The sequence below is a fragment of the Parambassis ranga genome, chromosome 1 (assembly GCF_900634625.1).
Source record: "Parambassis ranga chromosome 1, fParRan2.1, whole genome shotgun sequence".
Lineage (NCBI taxonomy): Eukaryota > Metazoa > Chordata > Actinopteri > Ambassidae > Parambassis > Parambassis ranga.
In genome coordinates, this window is record NC_041022.1 from 6,415,726 (window position 1) to 6,433,887 (window position 18,162).

The 18,162-nt window shown below is 42.0% G+C and overlaps 2 protein-coding genes across 6 annotated transcripts; both read left to right on the forward strand.

Moving 5' to 3' along the window:
* The first annotated feature begins 718 nt into the window (after positions 1-718).
* Positions 719-8,104, forward strand: LOC114436628 (lipopolysaccharide-induced tumor necrosis factor-alpha factor homolog). Of its 5 annotated transcripts, XM_028407042.1 has the most exons (8): positions 720-817; positions 2,051-2,140; positions 2,703-2,819; positions 3,119-3,304; positions 3,427-3,480; positions 3,551-3,698; positions 6,880-6,928; positions 8,045-8,104. In XM_028407042.1, exons 2-8 carry the CDS (start codon positions 2,053-2,055, stop codon positions 8,048-8,050), a joined length of 648 nt encoding a protein of 215 aa, XP_028262843.1. In that variant the 5' UTR covers positions 720-817; positions 2,051-2,052; the 3' UTR covers positions 8,051-8,104. The 5 variants fall into 5 exon arrangements, with proteins under 5 accessions (XP_028262826.1, XP_028262843.1, XP_028262815.1 ...); XM_028407025.1 differs by lacking the exons at positions 6,880-6,928; positions 8,045-8,104 and adding an exon at positions 4,802-5,078 and having other exon boundaries at positions 719-828; XM_028407014.1 differs by lacking the exons at positions 6,880-6,928; positions 8,045-8,104 and adding an exon at positions 4,802-5,078.
* A 3,607-nt stretch (positions 8,105-11,711) lies between these two features.
* On the forward strand, positions 11,712-17,352 carry gprc5bb (G protein-coupled receptor, class C, group 5, member Bb). The gene is made up of 4 exons (XM_028413408.1): positions 11,712-11,940; positions 12,593-13,697; positions 16,484-16,596; positions 16,668-17,352. The coding sequence occupies exons 2-4, from the start codon at positions 12,593-12,595 to the stop codon at positions 16,710-16,712; spliced, it is 1,263 nt and encodes a 420-aa protein (XP_028269209.1). The 5' UTR covers positions 11,712-11,940; the 3' UTR covers positions 16,713-17,352.
* Positions 17,353-18,162: the final 810 nt, after the last annotated feature.

Here is an 18,162-nt window from a genome sequence, read left to right on the forward strand (position 1 = left end):
TAGATTGAGTTCACTGCGACCACCTCACATCTCAAGACTGCCTCTATAAAATAGGCAAGGTTCACCTGAAAAGATGAATTGGTGGGCAGAAGTGACAGGTCAAGGTCAGTGTGTGCGAAGAACCTGACCTGTCCAGGCTGTACCCTGCCTCTCACCTGTAGATAGCTGGGATAGGCTCCAGCCCCCCTGTGACCCTGCATGTTTCCTTGGTGTATGTCCAAGGTTTTTGGGTTTCTGGGGTGTCATCTTTAAAAAGCACTTTGAAGCATCCATCAGCAGTAATAACAGTTTCTTTCATCTCTGTAGTGGCCACATTCTTGTAGCATCTGTATCCCCGGTGAACTACTTCCCCCCAGTGGCCAGTCAGCAGCACTACATGTGGTCATTTATTTACATGGTATGGTTGAAATCACCTCCAGGCTACCAACTGTGGGCCTTTCTAACTGGGACCTACTTGGTTGTAGGTGTGAGTTTGAATGGTTGTTTGTCTCTCTGTGATAAACTGCTGTTTACTTTGACATGAAAACTCAAGATGTTCTGCTCAGTTATTTTACACTGTCCTCTGCTCAAATGTAAAGTAAATCGCCACAGTTCGGTGCAGTTGTTCTCATAAATCCCTCTTGTCACGCAGGACATTTGTGAAACAAACAGCAGCTGAGTTGCTCCTCCTTCTTTCTGGCACATATACACTGATATTTATCTTCTTGCCTCAGTTGTCCAAACATCAAGACGAGAGTAGAAGAGAAACAGTGCCAGGCTCTGACACGCCCTGCTGACCCTGATTAAATCAACTGAAAAAGTGGACAAGACAACTGAAGTAAGCTCAGAGTAAGGTGATGTGTTGATTTGTCTCTGTGTTGTCTTAAACATTTAGAAGCTAATGTGTAAATAGGAAAAAAAAATAGGTAAGAGATGAACACAATAATGGAACTTTAAAGTTTTAAAGTTTTTTGTGGTCAAACCCCACCTGTGTGTGTTTGATCGTGTTATGTGTTCCTCAGTAATTTCTAACAAAAATGTGCAAAATACACACTGAACATTATTTTAACTTGAATCACAAGCGGTATCAGGAGGTTTTTAACAAGAAGGACAGACGTGTGTGATCGTAAACAGAGGACTGTGACTGACTAAGAGAAAATGTGGACAGGTTGAACCAGATTTGTCATCTCACACACTCACACTCTGTTTATCTGGTCTCACTCTGTGTTATCTGATTAGTATAATGGATAAGAGTGTGTTAACACAGACACACATAAATACAAGTTTTTGTATGTAATGTAATTTTGTACACTACCTTGTGTTAAAAAGGCAGAACTGTTATGCTGATCAGAGAAGCTAGAACTGGCCTGGTGACCCCACACTTTTGAACGGTGGTGTATATATTTAAATAAAGTACGAACATCAAACAATGCTTTCTGATTGATGTTAGTACTTTAACGTTAAGTTCAAATGTAAACTGTGGTTAAAAAAAGCTGTATTTCAGCTGTAATATTAAACACTGGGTCTTCTACAATTTACTAATATGTTATTATAAATACTTTCAGTGTTTCCTGAATTCTTGTCCATGCACATAAATTACATGTAATTGATACCACTGAAACACTTCATGCTTGCTCACTGGTTGATGACGTTTTGATGGAAGAGCTTATTTTTAATATGTTCCTTGAGACATGTTTTTTGGAGAACAAATAATTAAAAAAATCGTGTTGGTGCTGAGAAAAATAAACACTCAAGTGCTGATTAAAGAATAAACTGACTAGTTTTACTCTTGAAAAAATGCATTTCAAAATGTAAAAAGTATGCCACCAAACCAGCCCGCTTTCACACACAGTGGCAAGTCACTGCTTAAAAATGTGCTTGTACCTGATGAGCAACTTCTGAAAAAACAGGTGACATGAAAAGAGATATTAGAGATTGCAGGGCGTTGTCTCAGGTCCTGCTTAGTTTAACACGTTTCCTGCTCTTCTATTAAAGGACACACAAAAACTGATTAAAATTGATTTTATTTCATAATAAAGCTTTACTCTGTTTCTTTTTTCTTCACCTTTAGTCATGGAAAAGGGCAAAATGCCACTACCCCAGTACCCTGGCCCCCCTGTGGACTCCCCTGCAGTGCTCAACTATGCTGTCGTACAGACTGGTAAGAGAACTGCATCACCGTACCTGCATATTTTTTGCTGTAATGTAGATTTTTTTCATGTTTTTTAGGTTCATGTTGTAGGTCTGCTGTTTTTAATACTGTGTCTATCTTTTCTCATCTCTTATGTGCAAAAGCTAAAACTGCTCATGGAGTCAGGGGGACTCAGACATTTGTATGAAAATTTTTTCCATGTCATCACACTGGGTTATGGACAGTAGGTCAAAGCAACTGTGACCTTTGTTTACAACACGTGGTAACTTCCAGAGCAGAGAGTTTTAAAAACTGCAGCTCCGTCCTTTACAGAATACAAACCTTTTATAGTATGATTATAAAAGTTTTGTTTTAACCTACTTGCACACAGACAGTGGCAAGTCACTGCTTTAAAATGTGAAGAGCAACTTCTGAAAGACAGATGGCATGAAAAGAGAGATTGCAGGGTTCTGTCTCCCCTCTTTCTTGGTTTAACATGCTGCTCTTCTATTAAATAAATCACAAGAACGAATTAAAACTGATATCAATATATAATAAAGCTTTACTATGCTTCTTTTTTCTTCACCTTTAGTCACGGAAAATAGAGAAATATCTGCACCCCAGTACCCTGGCCCCCCTGTGGCAACCTCATACCCCGGCCCCCCTGGGGACACCCCTGCAGTGCTTAACTATGCTGTCGTAAAGACCGGTAAGAGAACTGCATCTTTTTGCTGTAATGTAGATTTTGTTTCATGATTTTTAGGCCCATGTTGTAGGTCTGCTGTTTCACTATTATGTTAGAAAACAAAACAGCTCATGGTGTTAGGGGGACCCAAACATTGGATTTCTGAATGGAAGTCCACCACATTGTATAAAGATATATTACAGATTGCAGCATTCTGTCTCCTGTCTTGCTTGGTTTACATGTTTGCTGCTCTTCTATTAAATGAATCACTGATATTATTTTATAATCAAGCTTTACTATGCTTCTTTCTTTCTCACCTTTAGTCGTGGAAAATAGAGAAATACCTGCACCCCAGTACCCTGGCCCCCCTGTGGCAACCCCATACCCCGGCCCCCCTGTATCCCAGTACCCCAGCCCCCCTGTAGTGTCCCAGTACCCCAGCCCCCCTGTAGTGTCCCAGTACCCCGGCCCCCCTGTGGACACCCACAGCTATGCTGTCATACAGACTGGTAAGAGAACTGCATCACTGTACCTGCATATTTTTGCTGTAATGTAGATTGTTTCTTGTGGTTTAGGTCCATTCATGTTGTAGGTCTTAAGACTGTTTCTCTATCTTATCTCTTATGTGCAGTTCAACAGCCTGCTTACCAGTACAGCGCACAGCAACCTCAGGTCGTGCAGCCTGGTGAGTGTCAATTCACTATGAATTTGAAAATGTGTCTGTAATTAGTTGACTGGTTTTGTTCTGCTCTCAGTGAACCATGTGGTGGTGGGGCAGCCACTGCCGACTGATGTTCCTGGACAAATGAAATGTCCTCATTGCCAAAACACAGTTGTGACTAAAACGGAGTACAAAAACGGTTTGCTGACCTGGGTGATCTGCGGCACTCTGGGAATTTTTCTGTAAGTATAATCACACAAAATATCAAACACTGAGAGACTCACAGCTAAGCTTCACGCATGTTATTAGAATCATGAAGTCAGTATTGGTTTTATCTAGTTGATGTGTTTCAAGATGTCCTTTACTTCACCTCTTACGCTGGTTTTAATGCTTAACCAGTAACCAGATGACGGTCGTGGTGTATGAATGAACCAGTGGTGGATGGAGACGCTGTAGGGGCACATTGGCACTACATGTGTAGTTTACTACCACCACTGTGTGAATGTGGTGTGAATGAACAATGCATCTCAATGTAAGCCCAGAAAAAAGCACCATATAGGGCCAATGCATTATTATTACAGCTAGTTTATAATGTCAAATCCACCCATGATTATCAAATAGCAACTGCAGGCGAAAACAAAACAGCTCATGGTGTTAGAGGAACTCAAACCTTGGATTCCTGAACGGAAATTCAGTACATTGCAAAGACCTCCCCACTTACCCAGCTTGCCTTCAGCCCATTTTTGAATCAGAATCAGAATCAGAATTACTTTATTTATCCCCGAGGGGAAATTCTTGTTTGTTACAGACAAATAGAAGCCAAAGATAAATTGAAATATGAAATAGAAATATATAATAATATTTGCTACTGTATAAACAACCTTTACATAGTAAAGGTTGAAGGACGTTATAAAATCTGTCCATATGTTCCGATAGCATAACCATGGGTCATATCTGGCAGGATGTGGTGTCTGTCCACACTCGTACATGTAATGAAACTTTGAACATATCCAATGAAATATGTTTTTGTAGTTGTCACAGTACACTTTCTTGTGTTTTGGCCATAGGAGGCATTTACATTTAACCCCAAGTTTCTATTCTTTAAAGTCTTGATTTTGAATTTCAACACTTTTCCTGAGTCATCACACTGGGTTATGGACATTAAAATAATGCGTTAACAACACGTGGTCTTAATGACAGCTGCTTTACATATTTAAAGGCCTAATTCTTGTCTGTATAATTATTCAAGTTTTGTATGAACCTGCAGCTTAAACTGATAAACAGGTTACACATCAATGAGCACATTATGAATTCAATTGTTTTGACTTCTGCTGTTCCACACCAGGATCTGGCCTTGCTGTCTCATCCCCTTCTGTGTTAATGCTTGTAAGGATGTGGAGCACTCCTGCCCCTCCTGTAACAACGTCATCCACATTCACAAACGCATGTGAGGCAGCCCCACTGGGAAAACACAGACACTGAGCCTCTGTGTGCAAAAACATTCCTGTGTATTCATGTGTATAGAAATCATGTTCTACCTGTATTTTAATTAACTGTGTAAGTGGTATAAAATAAGATGTGCACTGCAGATTTTATTCTGTTCTTTGCCCCTAAACTAACAAGTGCAATCATTATGTAAAAATTCAAAAAATGTTAAAGATTGATTAAAAAAAATGCAAAAAATCCAGTAATGTAGCCTGGGTGATCAATGAACAGACAATAACTCATGCAGTTAATAAGTCATGTTTGACCTCTCCAATGCAAAAGCAGATGGAGCAGACAGGTTGTGAGGCAGCAAGTGCACCATTTAAAATGTTACCCTGGCAGTGAAATGAGATGTTAAGATGATGTCAAAACAAACACACAAGCTACAAACACTGCCAGGGTCAGTGTTATTAGCCTCTTTTAGGAACTGTCCTCTTTGTTTAGCCATAGTACAAATCACTGTTTTGCAATGATCACTATATAGTCCATGCTTTAACTAGAGTGAGCCTGTCTGCATTTGATTTTGTACTTAGAAGCTGAAGAAGTTGAAATCTTGAAACACTGTTCAGCTACAAGAGTCCTCCACAGTAATGGAGCACCGGGTTACAGACCAAACAAACTCCACTTCTGCAGAAAAGATGCCTCCAAGCCCAACTGAAGTATGCTAGAGACGTCGAGGAAGAATCTCAGTCAACCAGGTCATATTCGTTCCAGCCAGGCATCTGGACTTGTAGAGTTTTCTTGAAGATGTTTCTCTGCTCCTCCAAGCAGCTCCATCAGTTCTAACTGTTTGGTGGTGAATGCAGGTTTTTGAGGACCTTAGTAGGTGAATCTGTGTGATGATCACTTGACTATAGCTCTATAAGGCTTAATGGATGTGTCCCTTTTCTTTGAGGTGTACAGCTGAGTCCTGTAGAGGTGGCTTTCCTGTGCTCTGCCCTTCTGTGTAGGTTGTTGTCCTCTCTCCTGTTAGTGGTGGGTCTTCTTTTAGTGGCTAAGTGCCTATTTTGGGGGTAGCCACGCGTTTGCCAAAAGGACAATACAATGAGGGAAACCTGAAAAACAAGCAGGATCTGCATTCAATGATATTAGAGACAGCAAAGCAGAGGGTAAATAACCATCATAATGAAATGAATGTATGAAAATAAGGCTTTTATAAAAAAAACACCAAACAAATGCTTACCAACACACAAACCATTCATAATTGCTGAATCAGGCTAAAATAGAAGACCTCGAGTAAAAGCCATAAGAGCTCAGAATCTTTTAAAAAGATGCGGACCTCCCAACGCCACCACACACACACACACACACACACACACACACGAAGAAGCTACAGACATAAAAGAACCAGGAAGCAGGAAATGAAGCATCCATCAGCAGTAACAGTTTCTTTCATCTCTGTAGTGGCCACATTCTTGTAGCATCTGTATCCCCGGTGAACTGCTTCCCCCCAGTGGCCAGTCAGCAGCACTACATGCTGTCTTTTATTTACATCGTATGGTTGCACACACCTACAGTGATTTCTCTTAGGGGTGGCGTGGTGGTGCAGGGGTTAGTACTGCTGCCTCACAGCAACGAGGCTCCCAGCTGTGGGCCTTTCTGAATGGAGTCTGCATGGTCTCTGTGTGGGATAAGTTAACTGGGGGCTGTAGGTGTCAGCGTGAATAACTGTTTGTCTCTTCGTGTTGACCCTGTGATAAACTGGTGATTACTTTGACATAAAACTTCACATGTTCTGCTTACACTGTCCCCTGTAAATATAAAGAAAATCACACAGCTCAGTGTATCTGCCACAAGCTCGATATAGTTGCTTCCTCAGATAACAAAGTTTTTCCTTTTGTCATTCAGGACATTTGGGAAACAAACACCAGCTGATCGGAGTTGCTCCTCCTTCTTACAGTAATATTTATCTTCTTGCCTCTGTTGTCCGAACATCAGGATGAAAGTAGAAGAGGCTCTGACACACCCTGCTGACCTCCCTGTTAAGGTAAGCAGCATTAAATGTGAGAAAATCAACAAAATCCTGATGAAACAAATTTAAAAAATTAAAGTGTGAACTGTAAATATGAGCTATGATTTCTGTGGCAGTTAAAAAAATACAAGTTCCTCTGTTTTTAACACTCTTAAATTGAATGTTGTGAGGTCCTTGGTTAAAATGCACTTCTATGTGCTTGATTATGAAATGAAGCAGCTTGTCTATGCAGGAAAATAAACATTTCAAGGCAAACAAGCTTGTGTTACATTTTTTTGGCCGCTATGTTGATGTAATCCATGTATCCACCGATTTTTTTTTCTGTCATACAAGACTTTGCAGGGCGTTGGCAATGATCCATTATCATAAAAAAACCACAGCACTGCCGCCCCGGCTTTGTGTTTTGTTTTTGTGACAATACAGCTGTGCACCAGAACCTTTCTGAAATCAAATTCAGAGGAGCGTCATATGTTTTGTTCCTTGAGGCATATGTTTTATTGTCATGCTCTCACTGGGAACAATAGAGAAAATAACAAAACAAACATGTTGGAACTGTAAGATAAAAGGTCAACACTCATGTGTTTCTGTCAAGGACAGGCTGGCGCTTAAGTCATTTTCAATAAAAACTTATACAACAGTGGATTGTTTTCTTTCATAATTGACAGAGTATCATTTACTCCAGATTTACACCAAGCGCGTTTTTGTTCACACCAGACGTGTTTCTGAAGTATAGCTGCCTGTTTACCTGATGATTAATTCCCTCTCTACATGTACATGGCTCTGGCTCTGGCTATGTTTTTTCAGTGGGTTATGATGATGTAAATGTACATGCACATGTAAATGAGGGAGAGATTGCCTGACTTCCTGCCTGCTCGATCTGGTTGGTGCAAATTGACGCATGACGCAAGAAAAAAGTCCTTTGAAAAACCAACGTATGGTTTGTCCATTCTGGGCTGCTATATAAAAGTGACAAAACATTTTAGTGTCAAAAGCAAAAAGGTTGCATGAAAAGACATCAGAGAATTCAGGTTTTCATTGACCTGTCTTGCTTGGTTGGGCATCACAAGAACTCCTAAGGAAATGCTTTTAAACACCAAAGCTTTACTATGCTTTACTTTTCTTCACCTTCAGTCATGAAAAAGGATGAAATACCTGCACCCCAGCACCCTGGCCCCACAGTGGCAACCCCATACCCCAGCCCCCCTGTAGTGTCCCAGTACCCTGCCCCCCCTGTGGCAACCGCTGCAGTGCTTAACTATGCTGTCGCACAGACTGGTAAGAGAACTGCATCACTGCACCTGCATATTTTTGCTGTAATGTAGATTGTTTCTTGTGTTTTAGGTCCATTCATGTTGTAGGTCTGCTTTTTTCAAGACTGTTTCTCTATCTTGTCTCTTATGTGCAGTTCAACAGCCTGCTTACCAGTACAGCGCACAGCAACCTCAGGTCGTGCAGCCTGGTGAGTGTCAATTCACTATGAATTTGTAAATGTGTCGGTAATCAGTTGGCTGTGTTGTTCTGCTCTCAGTGAACCATGTGGTGGTGGGGCAGCGGCCTCTGACTGATGTTCCTGGACAGAGGGTATGTCCTCATTGCCAAAACACAGTTGACTGACTACAACTGAGTACAAAAACGGTTTGCTGACCTGGGTGATCTGTGGCACTCTGGGATTTTGTTTGTGAGTACAATCACACAAACAATCAAACACCGAGACTCACAGCTAAGCTTCACACATGACAGTTATTAGAATTATAATATTATTGACTGAAAAATTAGAATTGCAGGTATACTGAATAGACATGTCCCTATGGTAATCCAAAATGACAAAACAGCTCATGGTGTCGGGGGACTTGAACTTTGGACTCCTGAGTGAAAATCCGCTACATAGCAAAAGTTTTGGCAGCTGTATCAGCCCCATGATCTGATGATGTCAGGCCACAAAGTCATATATTCCATTCATAAAAACGTGACATAATGTTGTATGTCGGACATCCATACATCCATATGTTCAGTTAGCATAACAGTAACCATGGCTATGTCCAGAGTCCCTGCTCTCTACATGGGAAGTTCAATCTAAGGTACTATAAAATAAAATATTTGAGAAAGCATAATTGTTTAAGTAAACATTTAATTATACATGGAGGATAAATAAAACAAAGTAATGTGTCATGTTACATTAGATAAACGGATCATTATGTCTATTCTTCATGCTGGTCTGCCATTTTCCTTTTGTGCAATGATAACAATTATATAAATGATCGATTAACGTTTATGTTTATTACATTGTGGACTTCATCAAACAAGTTTCAACCTGCAGCTTAAACTTATAAACACATCAATGTGCACATTATGAATTCAATTGTTTTGACTTCTGCTGTTCCACACCAGGATCTGGCCTTGCTGTCTCATCCACTTCTTTGTGAATGCTTGTAAGGATGTGGAGCACTCCTGCCCCTCCTGTAACAACGTCATCCACATTCACAAACGCATGTTGTGAATGTGGAGCCCCACTGACAGCCTAACTGAGAAAACACAGAAGCTGACGCTCTATGTGCAAAAACATGCCTGTGTATTCATGTGTATAGAAATCATGATCTACCTGTATTTTAATGAACTGTATAAGTGGTATAAAACAAGACGTCCACCAATGTATTCTGCTCTTGTTAAAAAATCCAATGCAAAAGCAGATGGAGCAGACAGGTTGTGAGGCAGCATGTGCACCATTTTAAAATGTTCCCCTGGCAGTGAAATGAGATGTAAAAGGGGCCACACAAACTACAGTGACAGATGTAAATCACTCATTCTTCATGTGCCGGTCGTGTGCCAGCAGTGGCTTGCTGCACACACAGCCTAACACAACATGCCTCCTTTGTGAACTTCTTATGTCCCATGTGTATGTGTGGAGGAGGAACCTGAAGTGGGATAAGGCTATAGGATTATGGGATGGACCATGCTTAACAAGGTCCTGTCAGCCTGTTGCCTTAGTAACCATTGGATTTACCCAGATTAGGAATGACGAGTTGAGTTAGTCAGCACTTCTCTGCACTGTTGTGTTCAACCTTTGTTTTTTTTTCTTTCTGTCAAGCCCACAACTAAGCAAAATAACACACAGGTGCATTCACTAGACATCTAACTGAGAAGACATTAGGAAGAGAGTGGTAGGGTGGGTTTGTATGCACAATAAAAATGAATGGGATGTTCCTGAGTCCTCTACCAGTTATATCAACAAACAACTGTGTTTATACATTACTTTTGCTGGTCCTGAGAGACAGATCGCAGATGAAAAAGCGGCTGGCAGAGAAACATTTGTATCTACATATGTGTTTCCCGTGAAAAACATCAAGCTACATGGCCTGTCATATGTAGCATTACAAACATTAGCCACACAGGTGATTTATGAACACCAGTGGATAGATCTTACAATAGTGTGACAGATCCTGATTATTTTGGCTTAAATATATAATTTGAGCAAACATGTGACATAATAGTTTGAAAAGGTCTAGCATATGTCTCAATTGTGTATCCACTTTCCATGGAATTTCTTGGATTAATGAATAAAATAGCATTGACAATACCTGCAAAATGACTCCTTCATATATAGAAATATAAAAACACAGCATAGCCAGGCTAAACATTCCTCCAGATTTGTAGTCTCTGTGCTGGTTGGTCTCATCTTTGATTATGTGTTTCTGTTCCACATAATATTAACAGTGTTTCAGCTCAACTTCTGACTAGAATGGAAATTGAGTTAGTGAATAAATTGAGAATAATTTGGCCCATTGAACATCACTCTATTCACTGCTGCCTACATGCATTTGAGGACTGAAATCCAGTTTAGACTGTGTAGACTGGCACAGCAGGGTGCAGGTGTGCCCTTCTTCTCTTACATCTGTTTGTCTGTGAGTTTATTTGTGTACCACAAACCAGCTTTGGCTTGTTTGGCTTCAAACAGTGCCTGAGCTCACCAGAGTCTGTCATCACCAATCTCTCACACACTGATCCATACTGACTCGATTAGCTGCGGCTGTACAGTGGTCGCTCCTTGTCATGATTTCCCTCATGCTCTGTCCCTCTCCAACCCCACACGAAGGGGAGGCGATTAAAGGAAGACTTGGCTGAATCATGTCTTCCTGGCCATTATGTAACGCTCTCTAGTAGCATGGTCACATGTCCACACAGCTCACCTGTGTGCAGATTGACCATCTGCCCTTCCTCATTCCAAATCCCATCGACACAAACATACAGTGACACCTATCCACCTATGAAGAAACAGTCCAATCTGCTGATCAATGATGACTCTACAGTGCTTTTCCCACAGCTATGGAAGTGAGGAGGAATTGTGTAAGTGGGAAGAGAAAGACGTGGGAGCCTGCAGGCAGGAAATAACACAGAAATGCGCAAAGGAGTGACTAATGCTGGACTGATTGTGCGTTGACATGCTTATGTACTTATTTCCTATCTTCTTCCTGGTTAGACAGGTGCATCGGCAAATCATACTCCTCGTGTGTGGGTGAGCAGAAGTAAGCTGGGATTGTGTCTCCGTTGACACCTCCGCAGATTCAGTGTGAAGCTGGGCGAGAGAGAGAGAGAGAGAGAGAGAGACATGCAGACAGAATGAATAGAAAGAGGAGGACAGAGGGAGCAAGAGAGAGGCAGAGAGTGAGAGAGAAGAGTGAAAGGGACATGAAGATATATTTGACTGTGTGGGTGTGTGAAGTATCAAGGCATGCATCATAATTGTGGATTCTTCTTGGAGCAGCTGGACAAGTCACTGCCTCAGCAGGACATTACTGGTCTTTCAAACTGTGTTATTTAGTACTTTAAAAACAGTGGGAGCTGAGAGTGCAGGCAGCGACATTTTCAAAGACAAAATGGAAACCGTTTTGTTTCTGCAGCATCAAGGACTCAATTAAATGGGATTACAAAAGAAATACACTGCAACTAACTAAAGTGATGCCGAGTATGACGTATGGACAATTATGATACCTCTGCACCGCCAGTAATCAAGAGTAAACAATTCAACTGAGGTGAGTTCGACATGAAAACAATCTAATGGGAAGTTGTTGTCTTGTATGTCCATATGCGCTTGTGTTGCTGTGTATGTGCGATGTGTAGATTCTTGCTGAAGAGAACATTTTTGCCTCACTTATTCACTGTTTGGGGAAAAAAAACTTTAACTGGAGAATGCATTATGTCAATAAGTGGTCCTCACAAATGAGTATAAACATTGTGTGTGTGTGTGTGTGTGTGTGTGTGTGTGTTTGGGTATTGAACTCCACTCCTCAAAAGCCCAGTATGCAATGAATCCAGCCCACGCTGTTTCCCGTTACCATGGAAACTATTGCCCAGTGCTAAAAGCAGTTCTATTCTGTGCAGTGTGTGTGTGTGTGTGTGTGTGTGTGTCGGAAGGATGACAAACATCTCACACAACAGGTTTACTGGATCTGAACAGATACTGACGTGCGTTGTGATTCATGAGGATGCTTTAAGGACAAATTTACACTAATTTACTGCTGGATCCAGATTCCTGACTCCCCTCCTCCTCCTCCTCCTCCTCCTCCCTGAGTCACCGCTTGTTTACGTCTGTGTACCTGTGCTATACCTTTCTCCCTCTCCTTTAACCCTTTCTCCCTCTCTCTTTTCATCACTATATATTTTCCCCTGTCTTTTTTCTCTAAGATGGCCGTCAGCCCTATCCTCATCTGCCTCCTGTCACTGATTGGCTATGGCTCTTCCCACCCTTCTCCTCCTCCTCGGGGATGCAGTGTGGATGTGGACCCCCCTTACAGGGTGCTCTGCGACCTGGAGGCAGTGTGGGGCGTGGTTCTAGAGGCCGTGGCCTGCAGCGGCGGCCTCGCCTCTCTGGTCCTCGCCGTGCTCCTGCTAGTTAAGCTGCCCTCCATTTCCGACCCTGCCAGGCGCTCCGGCCTGGGGCCTCTGCTCCTGCTGCTGGGCACGCTCCTTGGAATTTTTATCATCTCTCTTGCTTTCCTCGTGGGGAAGAACCAGGCACTCTGTGTGGTTCGCCGAGCCTTCTGGGGACCCCTTTTTGCCCTCTGCTTTTCCAGCTTGTTAGTGCAGGGTGTGAGGCTCAGGAGGCTGGTGGCAGGGAAGAGCAGCCCATCGGGCAGCACGCTGGCAGCCCTGGGTCTGGCCTTGGCCTTGGTTCAGGGGATAATCTCTGCTGAATGGGTCCTGCTGACTGTAGTTAGAGAGGGTCACCCGGCCTGCGAGTATCCACCTTTGGACTTTGCCCTGACTTGCAGCTACACTCTGGGGCTGCTCCTCATAGCCATGGGTCTCTCTCTGGGGGTGGTGCTGTGCGGAGGAGAGTTGGTAGGAGAAGGAGGGAGTAGTGAAGAAGACAGAGAAGGAGACAGTGAAAAAAGGAGATGGAAGTGTAATGCCGTCTGGCTCTTTCTTTCCAGTCTTGCATCTGCATTGCTCTGGGTGGCCTGGCTGGGGTTTTACCTTTACGGCAGCCAAGCATTGCGGGGTAAGGGCAACAGAGAAAAAGGAGGCGGAGGAGGAAAGAGAGATATGAAAGGGCTGGATGAGCCTGCACTGGCTGTGGCTTTGGTCATTCAAGGCTGGATCCTGCTGCTGTTCCACGCCATCCCAGAGGCGCACCTGTGTCTCCGGAAAAATCCAGAATCCAATACACAAGATTTCTATGACACCGGTCACACGGCTACTCCTCCACATTTTGGGGATGAGCTTCCTGCACACTCTCACCGACCCTTCCCAGAAAACCAGGCCTTTTCCGTGGAGGAGCACAGTGCAAGTAGGCCTACCTAATGTCTGTATGTCATGTCATTATAGCAGGAGGCATTATAGAGGATTTTTTTTCTTTTCCTCAAAAAATCAACTTTCGACCTACATTCAATGATGCTGTCAGCGGGTCAAATGTCATACTTTGTTAGACTGAGTACAAAATGGCTTTGGCATTTAAGAGTTTTACAGTAAGTAATCAGACCCCTGTTGCTAGGCAACTGACAACAAAAATGGACAGTAATAAATGACATAAATCAAACAACAAAAACAAATCTATACTGTGATCAGCAGTGATGAGGAGCCACAGTGGTCCTTCCAATGAAATTACAATTTGATCAATCAATTAAAAACAAATTTAGCTAGACTAATCTGCAAAAAGTCAAACCATAAAACAATTAAGCAATAAATCTTGGACTACAGATTATTTTAATATTTAACTTACATAATGTGACCACTGTATTGCCAGGAGCACCAAGTAGGCCTGTTTACAGCCAGTGTGGATGAGTTATAGCCACTATGCAGAATCCAAAATCCAATTAATCCCCATAAAATGCCTGATTATCCAACAAGCTTTTCTACAGGGAGCATTGTGACTCATTTCACTTTCACTGCTCTCCACACTTATTCGAAGCCAGATGCACAGATGAGGAGCTAAACCTCGATGAGGCAGGATAAACACAGCGCGAAGGCGGTGGCGGCAAAGAAAAACAACATACAGACTTCAGGATGTGAATGATATTTGTTGGCCATGCAGTGCAGAACTGATTATACACAAATTCACTTTGTGAAAGTGCAGGTAGAGGGTTAAGGCTGCTGCTATTAGCCATAATGGATGATGTGGTGTAATCCATGTTTAATACATTAAAATTACAGGCTTATACACAACAGTTATTAAAGTTTGGTGAGTCACAGCCGAGCTAGATAAAAACCACGGCTCAATAAAAAAACCCTACAATTATGACAACAGGCAGCACCCGCCAGCTGGCTTTAATTAAGGTTATGAAGACTTAATCTATTATAACACATGTAAAAGCTCAGATCTGATAAAAAACTTTTAACGGTTTAAAACACTAAAAGATTGCTGTACATGCTGAAATGTTTGTTTTTCACTGTTAGCTCATCTCCACAGTGATGTTGTTGCTCAACACAGAGACATGGGACTCTGCTGTGTTTGTGCTGCGGCCACTGTAATTATTTCAGCCAATATGAACACTGGGCTACTGATGTGCAAAAAAAGGCTATTAGCGACTTAAAAAAAATTGACTCAAATGTTTTAAATTCATTCAAAATGAATTGTTTCGAGCAGCAGATTGTGCCGGCTGCTGCAGGTATTCTAACCCACGTCTATGGTCACAGACTTTTAAGTAGTTTAGTTTTAAATTGACAGGATGATTCACCATGGAGTCATAAGCTGCTTCCACAACACAGGCTCTGCTATAGCACTGCTAAGAAGATTGCCTCATTATGCTGCCTTTACCGATCCTGTATGAATTGTGCCATAAATTAAACATATTGACAGCAAAGTGGCCGTACATTTGTAACAACAGACAAACAATCATTTGCTAAAGGGATATCACCATGACCTTGTAGAGCAGCATGACCAGCTCTTATGAAAACAACAAACTCCCTTTTTTACATCAGAAAAAGAATTAAACGGGTTACAAACAAGGTCAAACGTTGTCCTCCAAAAAGGCGGGAGACCAGACTTCATGTACAAAAGAGCACCACTTAAGGTAGTTCTTTCATTAAACAGTGAATCAACAAACACAATATCCAGATGTCCTAAAAAGGGGTCTAATCAGCCATAATCAACCAGTGTGGGTGTCCATTGGGCATGAGGTTGATCACGGTTCTCAGTGGTCCAGGTTATTTTCATTCATAAGGTTGAAGCGAGGTTGCCCCTCCAAGCAGCTTCATCAGTTCTAACTGTTCTGGTGGAGAAAGAGGTTTATATGTGGTGCAGGACCTCAGTGGGTGGATGTCATGATGACAGCTGTTGCAAACGGCTCAATACTTACCTGTGTTTGTTATTCTGACTGTGTGTTGAGGGTGTATTCTGACTAACGACTGGCTAAGAACTGTAAGGACTGCAGGGAAGCTGTGGTGGTGGGATTGTGGTGGGGTTAACAACCCACTGTTTTCATTGGACAAGTAGACATGGGGGGAAACTTCCTAGGGGTGGATGTTAGCACCACATTATATCAAAGTCACAAAAAGAAGACACCTAACCAACACTAGAGAGGACAGCAGCCTGCATACAAAGAGCCTCAACAGACAGCCAATATAACCAACATGTAAATATTGGGGCATGAGATCCACCCACTGTCCTCTATAAACCTGCATTCACCACAAGAACAGTTAGAACTGATGAAGTCCCCGTGCCTCACTTCAAGCTTGTGATTTAGGCATTAAAGGTAGGGTAGGAGATTTTGAAAACTCAGTGAGAGTCAGCCAGATTTTGAAAGTAAACACACACCTCTTTCTCTCTGAGCTCACCCCGAAGCCACGCCTCCCAACCAGTCTGTGACTTCGGCCATCATGCATGTACCTCTCTGCGCAGGTGTGCCTCGGAGGATTGGCTGATGTTTTTAGTGTTTTTTAGCTTCCACAGATGATTAATATTCTTCGTTTTAAAGCGAAACTGCCGAACTAATTGGTTGCTATCAGATTGTAAAGAGAAGTTACACTAATTTAACAAAAAGCGCATCAGAATGAAATCTCCTACCCTACCTTTAAGGGTCTTAAAGTTAGGGAGTACGTTTATGTAACTTCTCTTTGTCATTCTTGGTGTGTCAGCTCTTCAAACTGGAACATACCACAGCAGCCATGGCAGCATGCGTCCAGGCATTGCCTTCAGAGGACATGTCTACCAACCCACTGAGATGGCCTTGGTCATGAACGGTGGTACAGTAAGTATGGCAGAAACTCTCCGTCACTGAAAAATTAACTTGCTTTCTCACTGCTTATGTATCTCTTGTAGATGCCCACGGCCCCCATTAATTACACTGGACGTCGGTTATGGTAACATGGGTGGAAACTACAGAAGAATATCCCATTGCCTAACAAGAAGGAGCAGTACATATCATATGGAATCGATTTCATGTGACGTAGAGATATTACCTGTGTTTGTGTTTCTGCACACATGTATGGATTTTAAAAACAGTATTTAATTGCTTAATTGTTCTTGATTGCCTCTGTATTGGCAGACTGGAAATGAAAACTGAAATCAAAAGAGAGAGAGGAGTAACAGCTTCATGCAGTGAAGCATCAGTGTTTACGGTGCATTATTGTGACCAGCACATACAGTCTTAATAACAGCCTGTCCTCACCAGGAAAACATGACGTTAGGTCCATGTTTCAGTCCTTGAAAATGGAACACGTGTGCATGTTCCTCCGGCTGAATCTCTACGTGTTCATGGGTGGGGTGGGCCTTGGCATGATGATAGCCGAAATTGGCAACCGCACGACTGGAACGATTCTCCTTGTAAAATGTGTTAAATGCTATGGATTTCTGATGATCTTAAATTAACCCCTTATACCCCATTTTTAATGCTGAGCCTCAAGTCATTTTTATATCAAATCCAGACACGATTATCAAAATGTACCCACACAAAACCCAACACCAGGTGAAAACAGAACAGCTCGTGGTGTCACGGGGACTCGAACGCCTCACATGTAACCCCACCTAATGTCTCCATGTGTTCTGTTAGCATAAATGCAACCGTGTGTCGCAGCTGATGGATGTCTCATCGACCAAATGTGGTGTTTTTTCGTGAGGACATGTTGCTTAACTGACATTTAAACAGAGTGAGAGAGTGCTTGGAGCGATAATGTTATATATAAAACCACGTCATGTTGGAGGAGACTTTCTGAATGAGCTGCTGTTAGAGCTCAAAGGCTGACTAAATGTAGTGAATCAAACACTTTTGCCTGAGCAGTGCCGTTACTAACATCTGCTTGGTAAAACTGCACTTTTTTTGTTCTTCTCTCTGGTTTCCTTCTACAACAAAACAAGCGTTTAGGATGTTTATGTAAATGGCCTGCAAATGCCCACAAAGCTCACTCTCTGTAGTTCAAGCCCCAAAGGACTCTAGTAGGGCTTTCCTCCCTCTCTCTCTCTCTCTCTCTCTCTCTCCATCCCAGTGCACATTTTCATAAATTTCATATATTTCACAGAGCTTGAGCAGGATTGTAAAGGACTATCAAATAGATATAAAAGGTGAACGTTACAGTCTGTTTTTTAAACATGTTTTTAATAAGCATTTACTAAAAGCCATTTAATATTGCGATACTAATTCTGCAGTATAGGGTTTACTGTCAGAGGTTTTGCACTTTATCAGCGCTGGTTTTGTCTGGGAGACGCATGTTAAAGCAAAGTTTAAAAGTAATGTATTTTGTCAAATGTGTTCTTAGTGTTTTATAGAATTTTGATATATATGGTATATGGAAGAAAATTCAATATTCAATATTCATTT

Bases quoted from the DNA above. Each gene is read 5' to 3' on its own strand.
- gprc5bb (XM_028413408.1), top strand. From the start codon at position 12,593: ATGGCCGTCAGCCCTATCCTCATCTGCCTCCTGTCACTGATTGGCTAT. The intron at 13,698-16,483 runs GTAGGCCTACCT...TTGGTGTGTCAG, and splicing joins CGTGGAGGAGCACAGTGCAA to CTCTTCAAACTGGAACATAC. The intron at 16,597-16,667 runs GTAAGTATGGCA...TATCTCTTGTAG, and splicing joins TGGTCATGAACGGTGGTACA to ATGCCCACGGCCCCCATTAA.
- LOC114436628 (XM_028407025.1), top strand. From the start codon at position 2,053: ATGGAAAAGGGCAAAATGCCACTACCCCAGTACCCTGGCCCCCCTGTG. The intron at 2,820-3,118 runs GTAAGAGAACTG...TCTCACCTTTAG, and splicing joins CTATGCTGTCGTAAAGACCG to TCGTGGAAAATAGAGAAATA. The intron at 3,305-3,426 runs GTAAGAGAACTG...TCTTATGTGCAG, and splicing joins CTATGCTGTCATACAGACTG to TTCAACAGCCTGCTTACCAG.